Source organism: Peromyscus californicus, unplaced genomic scaffold (assembly GCF_007827085.1).
Source record: "Peromyscus californicus insignis strain IS unplaced genomic scaffold, ASM782708v3 Scaffold_1__1_contigs__length_55948999, whole genome shotgun sequence".
Classification (NCBI taxonomy): Eukaryota; Metazoa; Chordata; class Mammalia; order Rodentia; family Cricetidae; genus Peromyscus; species Peromyscus californicus.
In genome coordinates this window covers 20,953,520-20,974,475 of record NW_026294492.1, presented here as the reverse complement: position 1 = coordinate 20,974,475, position 20,956 = coordinate 20,953,520, and the positions used below count along the sequence as shown (strand labels likewise).

The following is a 20,956-nucleotide window of genomic DNA, read 5'->3' as shown; positions in this document are numbered from 1 at the left end:
AAATCTCATACAAGTGGCATAAAGACAAGACCCTACAGAGCTGAGACAAGTAACATTTTAAGAGAGAAATAGGTAAGAGGAGGCACCATGGAGAAAAGCCCAGTATGTTCAGAGTATTGCTTTGCAAATACTTTCCCCTTAAGTAGGTCAAGCAAGTATAGCGGCCCAACCCTATAGACGCAGCATTCAGGAGGCAGAGGTGGTCTGGGATACAAGAAAGGTCCTCTTTTTCTTTCTTTTTTTTTTTTTTTTTTTTTTTTTGGTTTTTCGAGACAGGGTTTCTCTGTGTAGCTTTGCGCCTTTCCTGGAACTCGCTTTGGAGACCAGGCTGGCCTCGAACTCACAGAGATCCGCCTGGCTCTGCCTCCCGAGTGCTGGGATTAAAGGCGTGCGCCACCACCGCCCGGCTTTCTTTCTTTTTTTAAGACAGGGTCTCACTAGGTAGCCCTGACAGGTCTCGAACTCACAGAAGCCCACCTGTTTCTGCCTCCCAAATGCTGGGACTAAAGACGTGCACCACAACGGCATGACATCAGGCAGAAAGGCTTTAAAAAGGAAAGATCAGAGTTTCCCACTAGGTATGGAATATTGAATAATTAATGGTAAAATAAAATTCTGTGTTGCCCTGAAATAATACTGGAGAACAGGCACCAAGTCAAGAAAGACTTTGAAAAGACAAGTTATGAGGACTGGTAGCTGATTCATCTGGCCTGGGATTAAGTCGTAGGCTGAGTTGGAACAGTGTTCTGAAAGTCAAGCACACCCCAGTCACCTGGAGGGCTTACTGAACAGTCTGCTGAGCCCCCACCCCATTTCTGGTGAAGCCGATTTGGAGATAAATCAGTAAAACTTTCCTGGCTGATGATCTTACTTCCAGTCCAGAGACTACACTCAGAACCAGGGCAAACCCTTCTGGTTATGTTATTGAATGGATACCTAGCTAAATCCTGTGGTCACAATGCTTTACACTGTTCTAAGGACAATATAAACAGGACCTGGCTAGGTAATGCACATGGGAAACTAAATGACACATTACATCCTGCCAGACCTGCCTTTAAAGCTCGGTTCTAACTAACGGTGAATTGATTAGTGATCACGTAATTTCTAACTTGAAATCATGACAGACAGGCTTACCACAAAGTTAAAAACTTTATCCAAGTCACCCTTCAAACAGAACTCTTTATAATGTTAGCTCGTGAGAGCACATCTCATACCAGCTCTGGCTGCCAAGGGCACTGCACTGCCCCTCTGTTTGAGGTTGTCCCCTCCCATCCTGTTTAAGAACAGAGGCAAAAGCACAGTGCTAAAGAAGCTGAGTCCACAGTCCAGCCTGGTCAAGACCCAAAGTCGTCTTCAGAACTGTCCCATCAGCAGCAAGTACTTGAGTTCAAACAATACAACTCCAAGTTTTAGGCTCAACAGTTATCAGTTTCCAGAGCGGTGAGAACACACTTCCTTGTATAAATACCAGGAGAAGTTCCCAAGGATGGGCACCCACCTGCCAGCTCCAGCTTCAACCCTGACTTCATCTAAGTCCGGTTTCCCTCAAAGAAGTCACTATCCTGGAGAAACTGCTCTTGCCTGCAGCCCTGACTCCCAGGAAGGACCTCTCTGTGGAGACCCAGCATGTCAGACTCAGGAACAAGTGGGATGGGCTACTTGTTTCTCTTCCAATGTTGTGCCATTGATTCTTGCATGAAGTTCTGAAACGCTGGCTCTTCACGGCTTTCCTCTGTAACTGTAGGAGAAAAGGGTGCTCCTTTAAAACGCTCGGGGTACGACAAGCAAGTCAGCCCTGTCACCCACCCGTCAGAAACCACATTTGAAAATTATTCTTCCCTTTTTCAAGACAGGGACTCACTATAGATCCCAAGCTGGCCTGGAACCCAAAGTTCTCCTGCCTCAGTCTCCACCACTGGGTTCCAGGCATGTGCCACCACACCTGGCTGAAACTACTTTTATGGCATTAAGTACTCACACTTCCATTGATGAAACGGCTTCTAGAAGCATGCCTTATTTATCAAGTTGCCAAAGTGTGCAGCAGCTAAGAGAACATCCCCTTCATAAATAACTAAAAGGAGGTCTACTTAGGGAGGCAAGAGACAGAAAAACATCTAGAGTAGAGTTAGCCACTGCCTTAGCTACCCAAGAGCTAGGAATAAGTAGGGAACCGCCATATTTGACTGTTAAAGATCCAAAACAAATCACTCGGGCTGGAGAGGTGGTTCAGCGGTTAAGAGCACTGGTTGCTCTTGCATAGGCCCCAGCTTTGTGCCCAGCACCCACGTGGTGGGTCACAACATCTGTACCTCTAGTTCCAGGGGACTTCTGACCTCCACGGGGACCAAGTATTCATATAGTGCGTACATAGACATGCAGGCAAGACATTCACATACATAAAGTAAAAATAAATACATCTTTTAAAAAACCCAACATTAAGGACTCAGGATGTAGCTCAGTGGCACATGCTTTTAGCAAGCAGGAGGCCCTGGAGTCCATCCTTATCACCAACTAACCAACACAGCAGTAACAGAAACAGTGGCATCTGCAGATGAGTCAGAAGTTACAAGACATAAAAGGCATGGGACTGGGGTTTTGGTATCCTGCCCACTGTGTGTAGACCGTTCCCTAGACAGGGCTCCTGACTGTCTTGAGAGGAAAATCACGCGGAGGGCACTCGAACAGTGAGGCTGTATGGATGCACTGCTCTCTGTTCCTGATTGTGGATGTGAGGGAAGTCCCTGCCTTGACTTCTCATAATGATGGAACCTGGAATTATGAAATAAACCCTTTCAACACTAAACTGCTTTCTGTCAGGCTATTCCGTCACAGCAAGGGAACACAAGTAGACCATGGGGCATAAATGTATATATGTAGAACATACAGGGAACTTTGTTGGCACTGTTTAGTTTATTAACATCCTCTTTCCTGCCATTGACCACATACTCAGATCTTCAAAGTCTCCACAATGTCAATCCCGAGCAGAGTGCCGCTGCTGTCTCCATCAGCGACCTCTCACCTCTGTGGTCAATGTCATCCGTGTCACTTTCCGCCTCCTCATCCTCTTCATCCAAGGTTCCTCGAGTCAGGATCAAGTCAGAAGGGTCCAGCACAGGAGAGACACTGTCTGTGGTTAAAACACTCGTCAGTACAGATGCATCTTCAAGAGCTGCTTCTGAGTAATTATGACTATCCATTGGCAGCATCAGAGTGCTCTTGACAAACAGAAGGCAGGAGAGTGAGTCTTCCACCTGTCATTTCTACCAGGGCTTAGTTCACAAAGCACTTTCATGAGCCCCCTTATTTCCACTGAGGAAAACATAAGAAACGTATCCCTCAAACACCAGCACTCTGCCTCACTAGCTCACAGACTAGAAGGAGCTGGTTTTTTCCAATGAAAGATAAAGAAATATAAGGTTGCAAACTGGCAATAGTTTAAAGACTGTAGAAGCTTCTGGGTGGGATACAGGTTCAGGGGAGGTCTGAAGAAAATACAGGGTGAGATGATATGGAATAGAGCTGCCATGGCAACCTTCAAGCAATGGAAGGGGGTAAAAAAAAAAATATGGCGCAGCCATATCTGATGGGAACGGCATAAGTCATAGGCCAGTCCAGCTGCTTGACAAAGATCCAGCAGAGCTGAGCCACATGATGGCCGCCATGCCACCTTTGGTTTTCATCTCCACCTGTTGCATACTTAGAGGACTTTTAAATTTGGGGATGTTGGGTTGATGGAAAATTCCTTATGAATCATTTATGCCTTCTCCCAGGAATGCTGCTTCTAAGGTTCCCCAGGAAAGTCCTGAACATACTACCCCTCCCACTTTTAGGGAGACATATATCCTCATCTACTTGAAGGTCTTGTTACGCTTTGGAGGTTGTGACACACTTAAAGAAGCCAGAGGTCTCTTTATGAGGCTATGAGACATTCTTGAAACATCTATCCCTGTACTTACTTAGGGACAAAATATTCAAAACAAAGTAAACTTAAAAAGGTTAACAAGGTTCGGTGGACGAGAAGAATTGCAAGCCTCTTCCCACTATATACTCAGGCAATTACGTGGTATATACAGCAACAAAGTTAGACTAGCTGGAGTCGCCTCTGCCCTACACAGGGACTTATACTGATAAGAAAAGAATGAGTGGAAAGATGATAAGAGAATGAGATGTCAGGACCTCCCTTTCTTAGAGAAGTTAGCTCATGCAGAGTCACTGTGGCGTCATTTGACCAAGGAACAAAAAAATGCCAGGATTAGACATATAAAATTCTATAAAGATATAAAATATAAACATTGTTTTATGCCAAAATTTAAATAATAACTGCAGCAGCTTTGGCCTGAGGACTTTTCTTGGGCACTCTGACCATTAAGAGTTAATAATACACTGCTTGGGACACGGCAACATGCCTGGGCGTCCTTGAAGCACCCAGATCTACCAGCCTGAAACCAGGCTGTCATATGCCTTTAGATTCTTAAAAATTGGGTTATGGGGTTAATGAGTAAAAATGGCTATAAAAGATAACTGTTTATCAATGATGTTAAAACTTGAGGGAAAATGATTGGAAATGATAACTCTGTCCTGTCATAGTTTATTAATGATGACTAAAAGATGAGCAAAAGAAGCCGGGCGGTGGTGGTGCACGCCTTTAATCCCAGCACTCGGGAGGCAGAGCCAGGCGGATCTCTGTGAGTTCGAGGCCAGCCTGGGCTACCAAGTGAGTTCCAGGAAAGGCGCAAAGCTACACAGAGAAACCCTGTCTCGAAAAACCAAAAAAAAAAAAAGATGAGCAAAAGGAAGTGAAACCCATGTCCAAAGACAAAAATGATATGATCTATGTTTTGGAACAACATGAATCTATCTCTGCTTACTAAATTCTGTATAAATAAAGGAGCACTCTTTATTTATTTATAGCTGCAAGATTCTCACCACCACCATGGCCTGGCTTACCTCCCTCACTCGCCAACTCCTTACATCCTCTGCAGGGACCTGTCCACCGCCAGGGATGGCTCCCAGCACAAATATACTATTAGAGGTAAAATTCCCTACTTAGTGGATAAGGACTAAACCCTAAGAATGGGAAGAAAGTCTGATCCAGAAATTCCTGGCCCAGGACTCATGAGGTTGTGACCACTGACCACTGTTCCAGAGATTATCAGGCTACAGAGCTCAGCTATGGAGGGGTGGGAGACAGGCTGATCTCAGTGGCCAGCCAGGCATGGTGGCACACACCTCCAATCCCAGCACTTGAGGAGCAGAGGCAAGCAGATCTCTGTGAGTTCAAGGACAGCTTGATCTACAGAACAAGTTCCAGGACAGCCAGAGCTGTATAGTAAAATCATGTCTTGGGGGGAAAAAAGAGACCTATGACTTTAATAGAACAATGATGACAGAATATGCTGACAGTGTATGTCCTTCTACACCTAACTAAGAATAACCCAAATGTACTAGAGATTTTTCTCAAATCATCCATGGACTCTCCTTCCCTTCCCATCTGGATGCAGCAGCAGATTTAACTCTGGAGGACCTCGGTGTATACACACTCGAGATGGGGAGGTGTCAGGAATGGCCCAGGAGCATTCATGTCACTGGCTACCCAGGCAGGTTTCCCAGCTTGCCTATTCTCTGATGAAAACAAGCGAACGAAGGTCACAACAGACGCTTCTTTCTTTTAATAAGGTACCCAAGAAAAAAATGTTGCTATATGAAGAAAAAACAAAACTAAAGCATATAATTTATTGTCACAATAAATACATAAATAAAATGGAACTTATTATATTATTAAAAAATAAAGTCCCTCTATTTGGTTTCTGGGTCCCACAGAGTTGCAACAAATTTCCACCCTGCTTTTTGTGGGCAGTCCATCTTCTTGCCTCTAGAGGAGATGGGGTATATATGCATTTTAGACTTACTGCTTTTGTGGTGTGTTTTGCCTACATGTATGTTTATGAACCACATGTAAGCCTGATGCCCATGGAGGTCAAAAGAGAGTGCTGGCTCCCCTGAAACTGGAGTGGGTGGCTATGAGCCATTATGGGGGTGCTGGGAATTAAATCCGGGTTCTCTGCAAGAGTAACAAGTGCTCTTAACCGACGAGCCATCTCTGCAGCCCCAGTGGTATTTATTATTTAATATGAGCACATCCTAGACACTCCCCTCTGAGGGTCAGTGATAAGAATAACAGACAGAAGGAAGGAAAGGGGACAGATGAGGGAAGAACCAAGAGTGAGGCAGCAGGATCAAAGACTGAACACAGAACACAACCCAGACCCACACCGTTAGAAGACCGAGCTGCTTAAAACAGTAACGACACTAATAAGGAAGACAAAACCCACTGCATAATGTAACAAGAAATATGCAAAACATACTCAGGATAACATTCCAGAAAGACACAAGACCTGCCAAATACAAAAATTCTTCCTGCTCTCGAGGAGGAAGGTGCGAGATCAGACAGGTCAGTTCTTCCTGAGCTTTGTAAGCAGCACAAGGCAATCTCTTTACAAATGCCAAAGCCTTCTAGGAGGCCGAGAAGCTGATGAGAAGTGCATGTGGAGCAGCAAAGCAGGGAGAGGAACAGCACCAGGGAGACCAGCCTGAGCAGACACCGAAGCGTTTCGTAAGTAAAATGTGCAGGCATGTAAGGAAAGAAGCCAGCAGAATAAACAGGAAGTCCAGGATAAGCTCAGTGGATAAGGGCTCTCAATCCCAACCCTGATGAGCTAAGTCTGCTCTGAAGGGAAATGGTTGCACCTAAGTAAGGCCATGTATTAGACAATAGTGTCTCCATGCTGATCTCCTCATTGTTCCTCATTGTACAGGGGTGTTTTGTTTTGTTTTGGTTTGGTTTTTTGAGACAGAGCTTCTCTGTGTAGCCCTGGATGTCCTAGAACTCTGTAGCCCAGGCTGGCCTCGAACACAGAGATCTGCCTGCCTCTGCCTCCCAAGTGCTAGGATTAAAAGTATGCACCACCACCTCCTGGCTATACTGAGGTTTTATAAAATAATATCTTTATTTTTAGGAAGTATACACAGAAGGATTCAAAATAAAAGATCATCATATTTGCATGAGTTTTAAATAATATGTAAAATTCAGTTATAACGCACTGTTAAAAACAAACAAACAAACAAACAAGCCAGAGCCCTTTGCCAAAGTACAAAACTTCCAAAAGGACCTCAGAGCAGTGTAAGGTGCACACCACCCTTGGGTACTTTCTGTCCCGGGTCACTTTGCAGATCCGTGTACGCTCGTCTCCCATTGCCCCATCCTTTCCCTTGCTCGTTTACACATAGATTGCTGCTGAGTGCTCCACCCCTATTCTCTGCCCTCACCAAGCGCCCTTCCGATACCTTTGCCGGCCCCTGTGTCCAGGGCTACGGAGCCCATGTCCTTCCGAAGACGCTCCAATTGCTCCTTCTGCTGATCACTCTGGGCACTCGCCTATAGACGGAGGGAAGGAATGTCCTCAGGTTAAACCAGCAGATCCCGGGCTGGTGAGATGGCTCAGTGGTATAAGTACTTGGAGCCACGAGGGATGACCTAAATCCCATGTGTGGACCCCACGGGATAGGAGAGAATGGACTCCCGCAAGCTGTCCTATGACCTCCGCATGTACTCTCCCAATACCAATAAACTTAAAAGACTGTAACTTTTTTTTTAAAGGAGATCTCTGGGGCAGGGTTTGTAAGTGAGAAGCTAGGTGCTCAGCAGACGTGAAGCACTGGTTTCAATCTCCAGAACAAAGAAATAAAGCAAAGTAAATTATAAATTATTATAATAATATATATAATATATAGATGCATAAATTAGATGCCAGTTTGTTTTTTTTTTTAAGGTAGGGTCTCATGTAGTGTAGGCCACCCACCCCAAAACTCTCTATGTAACCACGGATGATGCTGAACTTAATAGGGTCCACCACCTAAGAACAAGCACAATACATGCTAAAAAGACACTCAACCAACTGAGCTGGGTCCCCAGCCCCAAGATGGCACCCTTTTAAGAAGAGATTAGGAATTATAAAGTACTAGAGGCTGGTAAAGAATGGCAGATATGGAGACAAAACCAGTGAGTCATGTGGGCCCAGGTGGCAGCAGATTCTCAGTCATGCGCTGAATGAACTCATTCAGAGCTTCAGGGCTTACACCCAAAACCATGACCAAAGAACCCTCAAGTGGAGCTTGCAAGGCCCTTGGAGAAAGGACCCAATGCAGGCTCTGACAATGGGAGAGACTTAAGTTAGCATTTGGGACGAGAGCTGTGTGACACCCTCTATTCTTCAAAACCCTACAACAAGCCTTAAAGCTGACCTCAGAGACTGGGTGAGGTAGGGCATAAAAAGGTCTTGGTAAATATATTTCAGCAAAACTCTGATATTTTAAAAATTCAGATACAAGCCGGGCGGTGGTGGCGCACGCCTTTAATCCCAGCACTCGGGAGGCAGAGCCAGGCGGATCTCTGTGAGTTCGAGGCCAGCCTGGGCTACCAAGTGAGTTCCAGGAAAGGCGCAAAGCTACACAGAGAAACCCTGTCTCGAAAAACCAAAAAAAAAAAAAAAAATTCAGATACAAAGCCTGTGTGGTGCTCAGAATGAAATCCCAGCACTCAGAAGGATGAGGCAAAAGAAGGATAAACATTTACATATGAAGAGAAGAAAGGTTGCTGGGAGGCCTTTCTGCATACAGACAGTTACACACAGCCTTACCAATGTCAATGAACAAGGGTTTGAGATGGGGTGTGGTGTCACAGGCCTGCAGTCCCACCTGCTCAGGGTGGCTGAGATAAGAGAGCACTAAAGCCCCAGAGTTTTAGACCAGCCTGGGGTACGGTTGAGACCTCAACTCAAAACCAAACAGAGCTGGGCACACAGCTCAGTGTGTAGAGCACTACCAAAAACGAAGAAACAAAAAAATGCAAGAATTTAAAAGAAACACTGAAATTCCATCAGTCAATTATATCTCAATAAAGCTGGGGGGGGGGGGAATAAAACACAAGCCAAGCAGTGGTGGCACGTCTTTAATCCCAACACTCGGGAGGCCAGAGACAAGCACATCTCTACGAGCGTTTGAGGCCAGCCTGGTCTACAGAGTGAGTTCCTGGACAGCCTGGGCTACACAGAGAAACCCTGTCTCCAAAACCTTCTTTCATTCTCATCCCTCCTACCTGAATGCAGATTACAGCACAGGCCAGCATACCAGCTGGTCCCCAACTCCTCTGCTCAAGAGTCCCCCACCAGTCTCTAGTGACTGGCTGGGACTGCAGGCCTGTGCCATGTGTGGGTCAGAGGGACTCTCTGATAGCTCTAACACACTCTCCCTCTTACCAGTGATTTCTTCAGGCGCTCGTATTCAGGCCGATATTCCCTGGTGAAAGAAATGCCTTTTAAGTTCCTCTCCTGAATAACCCATACCACCCACCCCGACCTATCCCTTGTTTGCTTAAAACTGCCTGCAACAAAGACTTGACCTCACTGGAGTCCCCTGCACACCCTTCCCCATCACTGAGTCTGCCCTGTAGAATTCAACAATGCCAATGGCTGCTGTAAAAGCTAACAGTGAAGCCACCCCAGCTGAGGGACTGAGGGGCTCGTCACTGGTGTGAGGAAACAGGTAAGGAGATGGGCTGTTTGCTCAGGAAGCCCAGTGTATAAGGAAGTGATGGGCCCGAGCGACAACAGAACAGACTGCATCCTGAGCCTGGGAAGCATACACAAAACCCTTCAGGGTTCGTCAGTGGGAAAATAATGTTGCCTGGCAACCACAATGTCGTCCTTAGGGTCAAAGTAGGAAGCCGAAGCAGCATGCTAACAAGCAGCCCATGAGGTCATGGTCTGCTCGGTGTCACAGGTGAATGGGACCCCACTGGGGTCAGCAATGAAGTGTCTCCAGGAGGTGTCAGTAACTGTGATAGGACTTAGCGGTTATACTTCTTCACGTAATACAGCAACCTCAGTGCCAAGTCCACACCACGCCCGTGATGCAGGTGAGGTCTTTCAGGGACATAACCATGATCTTGTTTCTGAACATCTACAGGTCTTTTGTCCTACAACAACAGACGTGAGAAGTTGCCCACGAAACCTGTAATATCTACCAAGTGGCTCTTCTCAGAACAGGCCTGATGGCCCCTGCCTGGCAACCACTCAGAGCAGTGAACACTTTATACGTCTACCTTTTCAAAGAAGGGAACAGGCACTTGGTCACTCCTGAGTGTGGCCAGGTCTGATACACACAGGCAAGCAAATACACTTTCCACAGAAGGTGGAGATGCCTCTCCTGGCACGACCACCACGTGAGGGTGGTCGGTGACGAAGAGCGCATCAACGGCCCTTCCCTCATCCTCACCTTTCGTACTCCTCGGCAGCACTGGCGCCCTGAGCACAGAGCTCATCGAAGCCGGTGCCCACCACAGCAGAGACACCCACCACCTGCCAAGAAAGCTACGAATGTGTGTGTGCGAGGCAAGGACTCTGCTACTGAGCTGCATCCCAGCCCATGAACCCCCTTTACTAAGCATCGCAGCCAGAGCCTGCTTTACAGAATGTAAAGCACTTCCTTTCAGCGCTGGCTCAAAGCCCGGTTAAGGCTATGGTAAGACATTATCTGCAGCAAACCACCACTACATCAGGGGATGAATTTACCCGGAGGGAGCTGTAAAACTCATCTAACACCAGGCTCATGGAGCGAGTCAGGTTACTGACGTAGGTAGTCTCTTGGTTCAAGGCATCTTGGAAAGCCTCAAAGTCCTGCATCCACTCCACTGCAAAGCTGTGGTCGATGATGTCGGTCTGTGCCAGAGAGAAGGCAGGCGTCAGCAACCTGAATCAAGAGCACAGCTAAACCAGGGCAAAAAACATTTACGTAAGTGGTGACCGCCAAGAACTCAGCATCCACAGAGTTTCCTTCTCCGGCTCCCCTGTTCCCAGCTCCACTGCAACAAACCCTAGGGAGATCTGCCTTGCCTCTGATCGGCATTCCCAGTGGACTGCTGCTCCTCTACTGACACAGAATCCCTGAGGCTGGGGGACGACTGAATCACTCTGGCTGATATGTTAGTCTGTCTGCCCTACAATTACTGGGTGAGAGGCGGCACCCACTCCCCTGATGTCCCTCTGACTTTCTGTAGTAAAATCTTTTTTTTTTTTTTTTTTTCTGATTTTTCAAGATAGAGTTTCTGACTGTCCTGGAACTCACTCTGTAGACTAGGCTGGCCTCTAACTCAGAGATCTGCCTGCCTCTGCCTCTCAAGAGTTGGGATCAAAAGCATGCACTACCACCACCCCGCCTCTGTAGTAAAATCTTAATCTGCTGACAGCACTTGAAGTGACTCTGCACACCTCTCCAGACTTCTAACGTCAGTCATGGCTCTGGGTTAGAGACATGTTGACATCCCCACAGGAAGCAGCACTTACTTTGTTCATGACCACAATGAAAGGCAGCTTGGTTTTGTACAAGATGCTGAAAAAAAAAAAAAAATCAAAGATGGAGCCAGCATTATTAAACGCATTTAAGGCCAAGCATAACGACACATGCTTGTAATTCCAGTATTCAGAAGGCAGAGAAAGGAAGTTCAAGAGTTCAAGGCCAGTCTGGGCATATAGTGAAAGTTTATTGCCGGGCGGTGGTGGCGCACGCCTTTAATCCCAGCACTCGGGAGGCAGAGCCAGGTGAATCTCTGTGAGTCCGAGGCCAGCCTGGTCTACAGAGTGAGCTCCAGGAAAGGCGCAAAGCTACACAGAGAAACCCTGTCTCAAAAAACCAAAAAAAAAAAAAAAGAGTTTATTTCTAAAAACAACTAAAGGCATTCAAGCTCTTGGGACTAAGTAAAGAGAACAGGAAAACCTTCAGAGTGAATTGTAAGTGGTACTGAGTCTCCTCTGCCAAAGGAAAATGACCACCAACATCAAGCCAGCAACTGACCTCCAGCCCATACCATGTGTTGATAGTGATCCTTTTTAATATTTTATCAAATAATTCTCTCTTTTGTTACCCAAGTGGAGGGAATGAGCATTTACTGAATACCCAAAACAGGATGGTTACTCTGGTAGGCACTTCCACATGCATATACATTATCTCCTTTAATCCATACAAATGCCATGTAAATGTATACAATTTTTGCTGTCTTTAAGACAGGGTCTCATTCTGTAGCCTGCACTAGCCTAGAACTTCTTAGCCCACAGTCCCAGGATGGGCTTGAATTTATGACCATTCTCTTGCTTCAGCCTCCGGAAACACTGTCCTGCAGGTTGAAAATTTCCCACATTTCCTGAGGTAGATGCCCAAGATAAAATTATATACACTTAAGGCGTGCATCATGAATTATTTTAAGTTGATCTCCTCTTACCCTTTATTAATGTCCGCAGTCCTGATGGCTGACCCAGGCCTGGAAAGTCAGAGGCACACCCTCTCCTGCTGAGCTACATTCCCGATCCTCTGACATTCTGAGCTATGAACACACCGTGAAATGACTCTACACTCAGGATAATCAAGGACATGTGTTTTACTCCTTAACATAAGGGTGGAGCAATGCTATCTTCCTATGTCAGGACGTCTTGCATCCAATATGATGTTTACTCTGAGACCCAGCATCCTGGTGATGGCTCCTGTCAGTCTCCATAGCACTCTCCTAAAACTTCAGTTTGCATTCACAGTGAATCGTGAAGCAACTTTTTTTCTCCCAATGCAACATCTGGGATAAATTAGTAACATGTTCGGATGATAACTATAATCTTTCTGTTATTATTGTTCTTAATGTTATGGCAGGGTCTTACTCCATACTCTATACTGACCTTGAATTTGCCCTCCTTCACCTCCTGACTTGGGATTATAGGAAAGCACCACTACACCTCGTTTTGATAAAACTTTTTATTTCTGGTGTCTCCTCATGTTACATTTTTATATTACTTATACAAAATCTAAGCACCATTTATACCAGAGAACTGATTCTATCCTGACTTGGATCTCACCCAGCTGGGAATAACCACCACCTAATTCTGTGACAGGCAAGGGAGGAACATGCTGAGAGAAAATGCCAATAGTACACGTCTCTCTTTACTGGCCTTCTCCTGACTCAGGACAATCTGTAAATACAGATGATCACAAATCCAGGGGTATATAACCAGGACTCAAAACCAAAAGGGGAATAAAGTCAGATAAAATAAAGCTGAAGATCTGGCTCAGCAGTTAAGAGCACTTACTGCTTATACAGAGGACCCAGGTTCAGTTCCCAGCATCTACATGGTGGCTCACAACCACCTGTAACTCCAGTTTGAAGAGATCTGACATCCTCTTCTTGCCTCCACAAGCTCCTGCACACACATGGTACACATACAACCATACAGGCCCACATACATACAAATAAGTAAGTAAATGTCTTTAAAAAATAAAAAGGAGAGCCAGGTGGTAGTGGCACATGCCTTTAATCCCAGCACTTGGGAGGCAGAGGCCACGTGGATCTCTGTGAGTTTGAAGCCAGCCTGGTCTACAGAATGACTTCCAGAACAGCTAGGGCTGTTACACAGAGAAACCCTGTCTCAAAAAAACAATAGATAGATAGACAGACAGACAGACAGATGATAGATAGATAGATGATAGATAGATAGATAGATAGATAGATAGATAGATAGATAGACAGATAGTAGATGGATGATTGATAGACAGACAGACAGATAGATAGGAAAAAGAGAAAGCAGCCTCACAGCTGGCAGAACACCATGCCTACCAACCATCAGTTACCTGCACGCATACAGCATATTGGACATGAAGGTCACCGGGTTAGTACTTCGGGACGTGTCCATCACGTAGATGACCACTGTTGGAAATGAGGATGCCTAGAACCACAGAGTAAGTGAAGTCTTAATCACGGGGCTCATCACTTGCTCCCGTACTCCTCTCCTCCCTTTCTTGTAAGAGAGCAGCACTGTAGACAGGGCGTGCAGAGCCTCTCCTCTCCCTCTCGTATTCAGCCCAGGCAGTAGACAGAGGCTGAGCTAACCCTCCACATGCTCTCAGGAACAAGACCCAGAACACTCACCAGGGCCTCGGTGATGATGGTCCCAGAAGCTGACCAGGTGAACACTTCAATCTGTCCGGGTGTGTCAATCAAGACATATCTGGGTCAAGGAGACCATTAAGGGGTGTTATACTTGGGCAATTCTGAAGATATTCCATCACAGAGAATGCTCAATGTCTGCTGACCCAAGACTGCAATAACCTCTGCACACTGCCAACCACAGTCCTACCATGCCCTAAAACTGCGCAGTCCCAAGAGCTTGCTCCAGGTCCAATATGCATGCCAAGGAGAAGAAACAGCACAGCACAATCTGCAGTAACTAACTAGAGAGGAAACAGTGTAATTACAGAAACCCTTCACTACCACTGAGACATTAGCAAAACCAGAACGCAGCTCTCTTTGGAAGCATCTTGTTTCTTAGGGAGGCGTGGAGGGAAGGAGAAGATATGGAGGAATAGGGGAGTGGGAGAATACTACTGCCTATAGAACATTCTAAAATTGACCGCACTGACAGTTACACAACCCTGTGTACAACTCTGGACATATTAGAAGCCACTGACTTGTACACTTGGATGTCATGTAAACTGTATCTTAATAAGTATTTTAGAAACAGGCAAACTTGGGGATAGGGATGCAAGTCAGGGTCAAACACAGGCTGAGCATGGGCTTAGGGTGTTCGACACCATGAGTCAAATCCCCATGAGAATAAACTAATAAGAAAGTTAGCAAATAAATACAGGACAGGTACTAGGGAAACAGAGAAGGGAAATTAAGAAGTGACTGTTAATGAGTGTGTAGGTGAGATGTGTGAAATTAAACAATTATGATCCATGCACCAGTATGTAAATATAATAAAATACATTTTAAAAAAGGAAACTACAGAATGTGATCTCAAAGAACCTTTTTTTTTTTTTTGTTTTTGTTTTTGTTTTTGTTTTTGTTTTTCGAGACAGGGTTTCTCTGTGTAGTTTTGCGCCTTTCCTGGGACTCACTTGGTAGCCCAGGCTGTCCTCGAACTCACAGAGATCCGCCTGGCTCTGCCTCCCGAGTGCTGGGATTAAAGGCGTGCACAAAGAACCTTTTTTGGCCCGGAGGTGGTAGCATATGTCTTTAATCCCAGCATTCGGGAGGCAGAGGCAGGTGGATCTCTGTGAGTTCAGGCCAGCCCTGGACGACAGAGTGAGTTCCAGGACAGCCAGGGCTACACAGAGAAACCCTGTCTCAAAACCAAACCAAACCAAACCAAAAAAAACTGTTTTGTTGGTTTTTTTTTCTGATATTTCTGGTTGTGAGCCTAGCCTTCAACGGCTGAGCCATCTCTCCAGGCCTTGCTATTTTTTCTAATGAAAACAAAAATCTACCTCGATTATAATCCCATCTTTGTAATACTTTACGCATAGAAATAGGTGAAACGCCAATCAGCGAATAACAGCAATTGTTACTAGGACTGAGAGTGACAGTTTCATGTTTCGAATATGTATTCTTTTAAAATAACCTTTTTATTACATTCATTTAGTTTACATATAAAAGTACAGAGGAGACATGCGGAGGCCAGAGGTCAACTTGTGGGAGTTCTCTGCTCCCACCATAGGGGTCCCAGGAATCAGACTCAGGTCATCAGGCGTGGCTGCAGGCGCCTCTACCTGCTGAGCCATCTCGCTGGCACATGCTTTTAATTTGTTTTTGTTTTTTGTTTGTCGAGACAGAGTTTCTCTACTGAATTTCATCAGAAATGCATACAATGGATCTGCTGGCAGTAGTAGTATTTTGTTTTAGGATGTTGTGACTTAGACAGATAATACAGATGTCTTCCCCTCTTTTATAGCTTTAAAATCTGACAGAAAATTACAAAAAAAGAAAAAGTAAACATATCAAAACTTTAATAATAGTTAATGGTGAGAAATGATGTTCTTCCCCATCATGGTTGACTGTGCTCTCTCAAACAAAGAGCAAAAGTCTTCCTCCCTTAATCTGAGAAAGGAGAAAAGAGTAAGTGTTTCTCCAAAAGTCATAGAAAAAGGAAGAAAAGTGTTGGGGTTGTGGGGAGGGGCCAAAATAATTGGGAGTAATCCTCTGTATTATATGTCATCTCAATGATTTTATTGTCCACCTTTCTTTCTTTTCATTTCATGACTTGTCTCAGTTAACAGTTTCAGGGTTCAAAGGTCACCAAGTCCTCTCAAAGGTCTAGAACTGTATCAGTGACAGGCAGTCAACTCAAACCACCTACCTGAATGTGTTCTGGGCCTTCTCGATAAATTTCATCACCTAGAAGAAAAAGATGTCAACTGTAACACCATCTAATTCCAACACGACACCAGAGGTCACCCTCCAGGGTGGCATGTGTTAAATGCACCATCACAAGGCACAAGCCGAGGACACCAAGCAATGGCCTCCTCGATGCAGAGAAGCAGAGCCACAGCAACAGCATTGCAACCTGGAGCACAGCGCCAGACCTGGCCTGTCACTGTGGCATCAGGGTCCCTTAACACATTGGCCACATTTGTCTGCTTTAAAGAGCCAGGGTCAGGCATACTGTGGACCTCAGGCCCGTGTGATTCTCCTGCTTCATGCTCCTGAGCTGGGAATTCAGTTACAAATCATCCTGGCTTTGGTCAAATGTCAATGTCTCAAGTAGCAGAACCAGAGTAAAACGTAGTGATTATAAGCCACTCTCATGGGAGTAAGTGACAGGGAAAATCTAGAGGGTGGCAAATACTCCTTACAAGAAAAAAGGGTCATTATTTCACCTCCCTTGCTGTGGCTAATGGCAGTGCCCTGTACCCTCAGTAACACCATAAGCCGGTAACAGGTCACAGAAAGAAGCCAGGTCTCTGGAATTTCTCTTTTGTTCTCTCACAGACATTAAACGTGAAGTGTCCCAACGCAGTCAGAGGTTATTTCTGTCTACCAAAATGCCTGCTTATTTTTGGTATTTCTCCATTTTTGCTGCTCTTCTTTATCAATGTGATCAAGCAGGAGCATATTCAGAGTCAGATTTTTATAGTACCATGCCTATAAATGTAAAAGAAGCCTTACCTGATCAAATCTGGTAGCAAAGAGATTGAGTGAGGTCACTATGCCACCATTTGGCCCAAGTCCATATCTGAGCATTCAGTTAAGGATTTAAGTTGCACATATGAGATTATATGGTTCATATCTAGACTGTCATTCATCCAACAGCATTATGTTCAGTATGTAACAGTATTAGTGTTCAATTAATGGGTACTGGCAACCCAGTCTTGACAACCACACAACCTTGACATTCCAAGAACCACTGACTAGCAAGGGCCTCCCTGTTCATCTATCATTTTAGGGATGGTCACACACGATAAAGACAACGGAATGGCCAAAACGTAGTGAATACACAGACATGTGAACAGTGACAGGCTGCTGGCATCCGTCATTAAAATCATCTACGCAGCCAGACATGGGAGCTCACGCATTTAATTCCAGCATTCAGGAGGCAGAGGCAGGCAGATCTCTGTGGATTTCAGGCCAGCCGGGGGACAGTGAGTTCCATCCCCGCCAGGACTACATGTAACACTCTTTACTCTGATCCTAATTAACCAAGCAACCTAAAAGTACTTACAGAGAGCCACATGCCATGCTGAAATCAATCCATAAGAATTAATCCAACTCAACATATTTTTCTGAGTTTCCTGGTTGAATTCATAGTTATCAATGACTGTCTCACCCAAGACAACATCACTTCACTGGACCCGGGCGGTTAACAGCTGGCCACTCAATTCTGCTCTCTGATTACAATACCTGTAGTCTGCGCATGTCAAGAAAACTGAAATCAAATGGTAGGGTAGGATGGCTGGAAATCTCTGCTCTCTCCTGCATTCATCTTACTCATCTTACATCTTTTTAATACGATTACTTAGAAGTAAGTTTTCTACTTGTGTATTTCACAATTTGACAGGCAAACCAGTCTGTCAACGTGGGGAGAAATTCTCCAGGGACGAGTCCACCCACAGCTGACGAAGAAAAGGATACTGCTTCATGACTTCTTTATACTTCACTGTGTCGCGAATATCTGAGAGGAAAAGAGAGATCATGGTTTATTTTACTTCTTTTTTGTTTTTCGTTTGTTTGTTTGTTTGTTTTTCAAGACAGGGTTTCTCTGTAGTTTTGATGCCTGTCCTGGAACTCACTCTGTAGACCAGCCTGGCCTTGAACTCACAGAGATCTACCTGGTTCTGCCTCCCGAGTGCTGGGATTAAAGGCGTGCGCCACCACTGCCTGGTGTTACTTTACTTCTTGAGGCACGGTCTCAGTTGTCTGGACTGGCTTTGAACTTTCCATGGCGTCCAAGCTATCCTCAAACTCTGAGCAATTCTCCTGCCTCAGCCTCCTGAGTGCTAAGGTTGGTTGCAGAAGTGCCACCAAAACTGACTTAGGCTTCTTACCAGCATTTTCTTATACCTTTCTCCAGTTACAATGGCTTCTTTCCTGACTAAAGATACTGCCAAGTATCCTATGAAGAATGCTGAGTTCCTAGGTGTGATGATGCACACTTTTAATCCCAGCACTCAAGAGGCAGAGGCAGAGTCAAGCAGATGTCTGTGAATCTGAGACCAGCCTGGTCTACAAAGTGAGTTCCAGGACAGCCAGGACTACATAGGGAGACCCTGTCCCGAACAAACAAAAAAGTTAGGCGAGAAGCTCTTAATTATGAAAGATATTGTCTGAAACAAGATTAAAAGTTTTAGACAATTTCAATGGTACTGGGCACATGCACAGGGGGAAAATCAAAACAAAACAAAACCTCAAACCGAGAAAAGAAGACTTCTTACTAACCACTGCCTGGTAATAAAGGCGACTCACAGACATATGGAAAAAGAATCCATCTACTGAGATCTACCAAAACCTATCCACCAGGAGCTGGGCTCAGTGATTAAGAGCACTTGTGGCTCTTGTGGAAGACTCAGATTCAGTTCCCAGCACCTACAGAGCGGCTCACAAATGTCCGTAAGGCAAGTTCCAGGGGTTCTGGCACCCTCTCCTAGCCTCTGAAGGAATCAGGCACATACCATGGTGTACAGACGCAGGTACAACATCTGCACACATAAAAGAAAAATAAATAAATAAGAAATTGACCCACCAGCCAAGAGAGGAACAATATTACAAGTTTATCCTCGAGTTTGGATAGGAAACTTTTTGCCAAATCTTCCCAAAATGATCTACGATTCTTAAAACAACATCTCCCCACCTCCCCCTTAATTTGTATATTTGGGGTATAAGAAGCTTACTAGGATTAACAAGTGAGAGTTATAGCCTAGGAATCAGGAAGCCTGAACCTAGCAAGAACCTTGTCACTGGATCGCATACACTTTCATAATGAATCTACCCCTCACTCCCCATTTTTTCTTTATTAAAAAAACGACAACAAACAAGCAATGTTTGGCTAGGTAGGTCTTACTGACCCCGAACTCTTAAAATACTGTGCCTCAGACTCTCTTGGATAACACCCATACTTAATCTTTCTGATAGTGTCAGTCAGAAACTCTCCTCAGAGCAATGCATTTCTTGTTTGTTTTTTGAGATGCAATGCCTATTTTTAAATTCGGCCCCCCACACATACACACACCTTTGGGAATGGAAGGGACCTTCCTACGGATCAGAGTGAATTCTAGCAGAACTCATAAACTCTTACTACAACACTGATAAAAGAAACTGAATGATTTATGTGTCACTTTTTTTTATAGCCTGACTTAATGTGACTTCTCCTCCAATTCATTACAACAGTTTCACACACTAAGGACAAAAGAGAGAGAGAGGAGAATGGAAATGATACACACCTTAGGAGCCATTAGATAAAGAGGGGAATAAACCTCAGTAAGGAAGAAGCCTGTTGTGGAACTCGGGCAAATCCAAAGAAAATAAAAAGTAGATAGTTAGCCAGTTCAGAAAAGAAAGAAAACTGAAGGCACTCACCAATATTGGCGGGAAAGGGGACTTCATGCACAGCTGGGTCCAGGTTGATGACGTAAGGTGGGGAGCCTCTGTTGTGCAGGTGTCCTGTGAGCCTCTGCAAAAACAGGGAATAATCTGTAACATGTTCATTTTTTCCCCCACTTATTACGCTTGCTCAACAACAAACTCTGTTTAAAACCCATCTAGCGGGCCTCCTCTACCCTCCATCACCTCTTTACTGACTTTGAATGGCCCTGTAAGGGTTTGGGGCTCCCCGCCCCTCATCCCCTTCACTAAAACATTAACACCGTGAAAGCAAGAACCCTGTCGATTCCATTTTCGCTCTATACTCGGAACTTAGAACGTCTTGGGTCGAAAGAAGTAATTCTTTCACAACTCCTCACGCAAAACCAGGGTGCTGGCATTATATCCCCCTACTCTTTTAAGCCCGGGGCCTTCCAAAAAGCTGCTCATTCACAGCAAGGCAATTTCAGTTGTACCAAACATGCACTAGGGTTACCCAAAGGCTGCCTTAAGTGACCCAGGCTAGGGTTCGAGCCTTCGGGAGTCGGAGGCAAGAAAACCACGCGCCTAGACCCTCCCAATTCCCCAGACAACTTCTTCCCGTCCTCCCTGGCCACAGGCAACCTGTCGAGCGCTACTACCGCTTCCGCGCAGTGCACGTCACCTGTACGAAGGTAGTTTTCCCGGACCCCGCCATTCCCAACACCAAGAGACACACGGGGAGCTGGGGAGCCCCGGAAGCTTGGGGCTCAGCCGGAGCCACGGGCGCCGCCATCTTCCCTCAGCCACGCCCACCGCTCCACGGAGACGCCGGCGGGGCGGGAGACTTGCGGCATTCCGGGCTGCGATTGGCCGGAGAATCCGCCCTCTCTGTGTTTAGAGCTACGATTGGTGGGATGATCCTGCCTCGCTGCATTGAGGGCTATGATTGGCCGGAATATCCAAACCGCTCAAACCTGCGGAGATCCTGAAGGGCTTCTAGGCATCAGACTCTCCGGGAATGTTTTAGAT

The 20,956-nt window shown here is 45.5% G+C and overlaps 1 protein-coding gene across 1 annotated transcript; it reads right to left on the bottom strand.

Annotated features, from left to right (window-relative positions):
- Positions 1 to 1,130: 1,130 nt before the first annotated feature.
- Positions 1,131 to 20,735, bottom strand: Gpn1 (GPN-loop GTPase 1). Its single transcript, XM_052746177.1, has 14 exons — positions 20,610 to 20,735; positions 19,943 to 20,036; positions 18,002 to 18,041; positions 17,039 to 17,105; positions 16,230 to 16,267; positions 14,021 to 14,099; positions 13,723 to 13,817; positions 11,400 to 11,445; positions 10,629 to 10,775; positions 10,333 to 10,415; positions 9,315 to 9,354; positions 7,345 to 7,435; positions 3,020 to 3,127; positions 1,131 to 1,738 (listed from the first exon to the last, which is right to left on the bottom strand). Exons 1-14 carry the CDS (start codon positions 20,718 to 20,720, stop codon positions 1,656 to 1,658), a joined length of 1,122 nt encoding a protein of 373 aa, XP_052602137.1. The 5' UTR covers positions 20,721 to 20,735; the 3' UTR covers positions 1,131 to 1,655.
- Positions 20,736 to 20,956: the final 221 nt, after the last annotated feature.

Coding starts and splice junctions, on each gene's coding strand:
- Gpn1 (XM_052746177.1), bottom strand. CDS start 20,720: ATGGCGGCGCCCGTGGCTCCGGCTGAGCCCCAAGCTTCCGGGGCTCCC. Junction 18,042..19,942: donor CCCCTTTCCCGCCAATATTG/GTGAGTGCCTTC, acceptor TTTTCCTCTCAG/ATATTCGCGACACAGTGAAG. Junction 10,416..10,628: donor AGTTTTACAGCTCCCTCCGG/GTAAATTCATCC, acceptor CTTTCTTGGCAG/GTGGTGGGTGTCTCTGCTGT.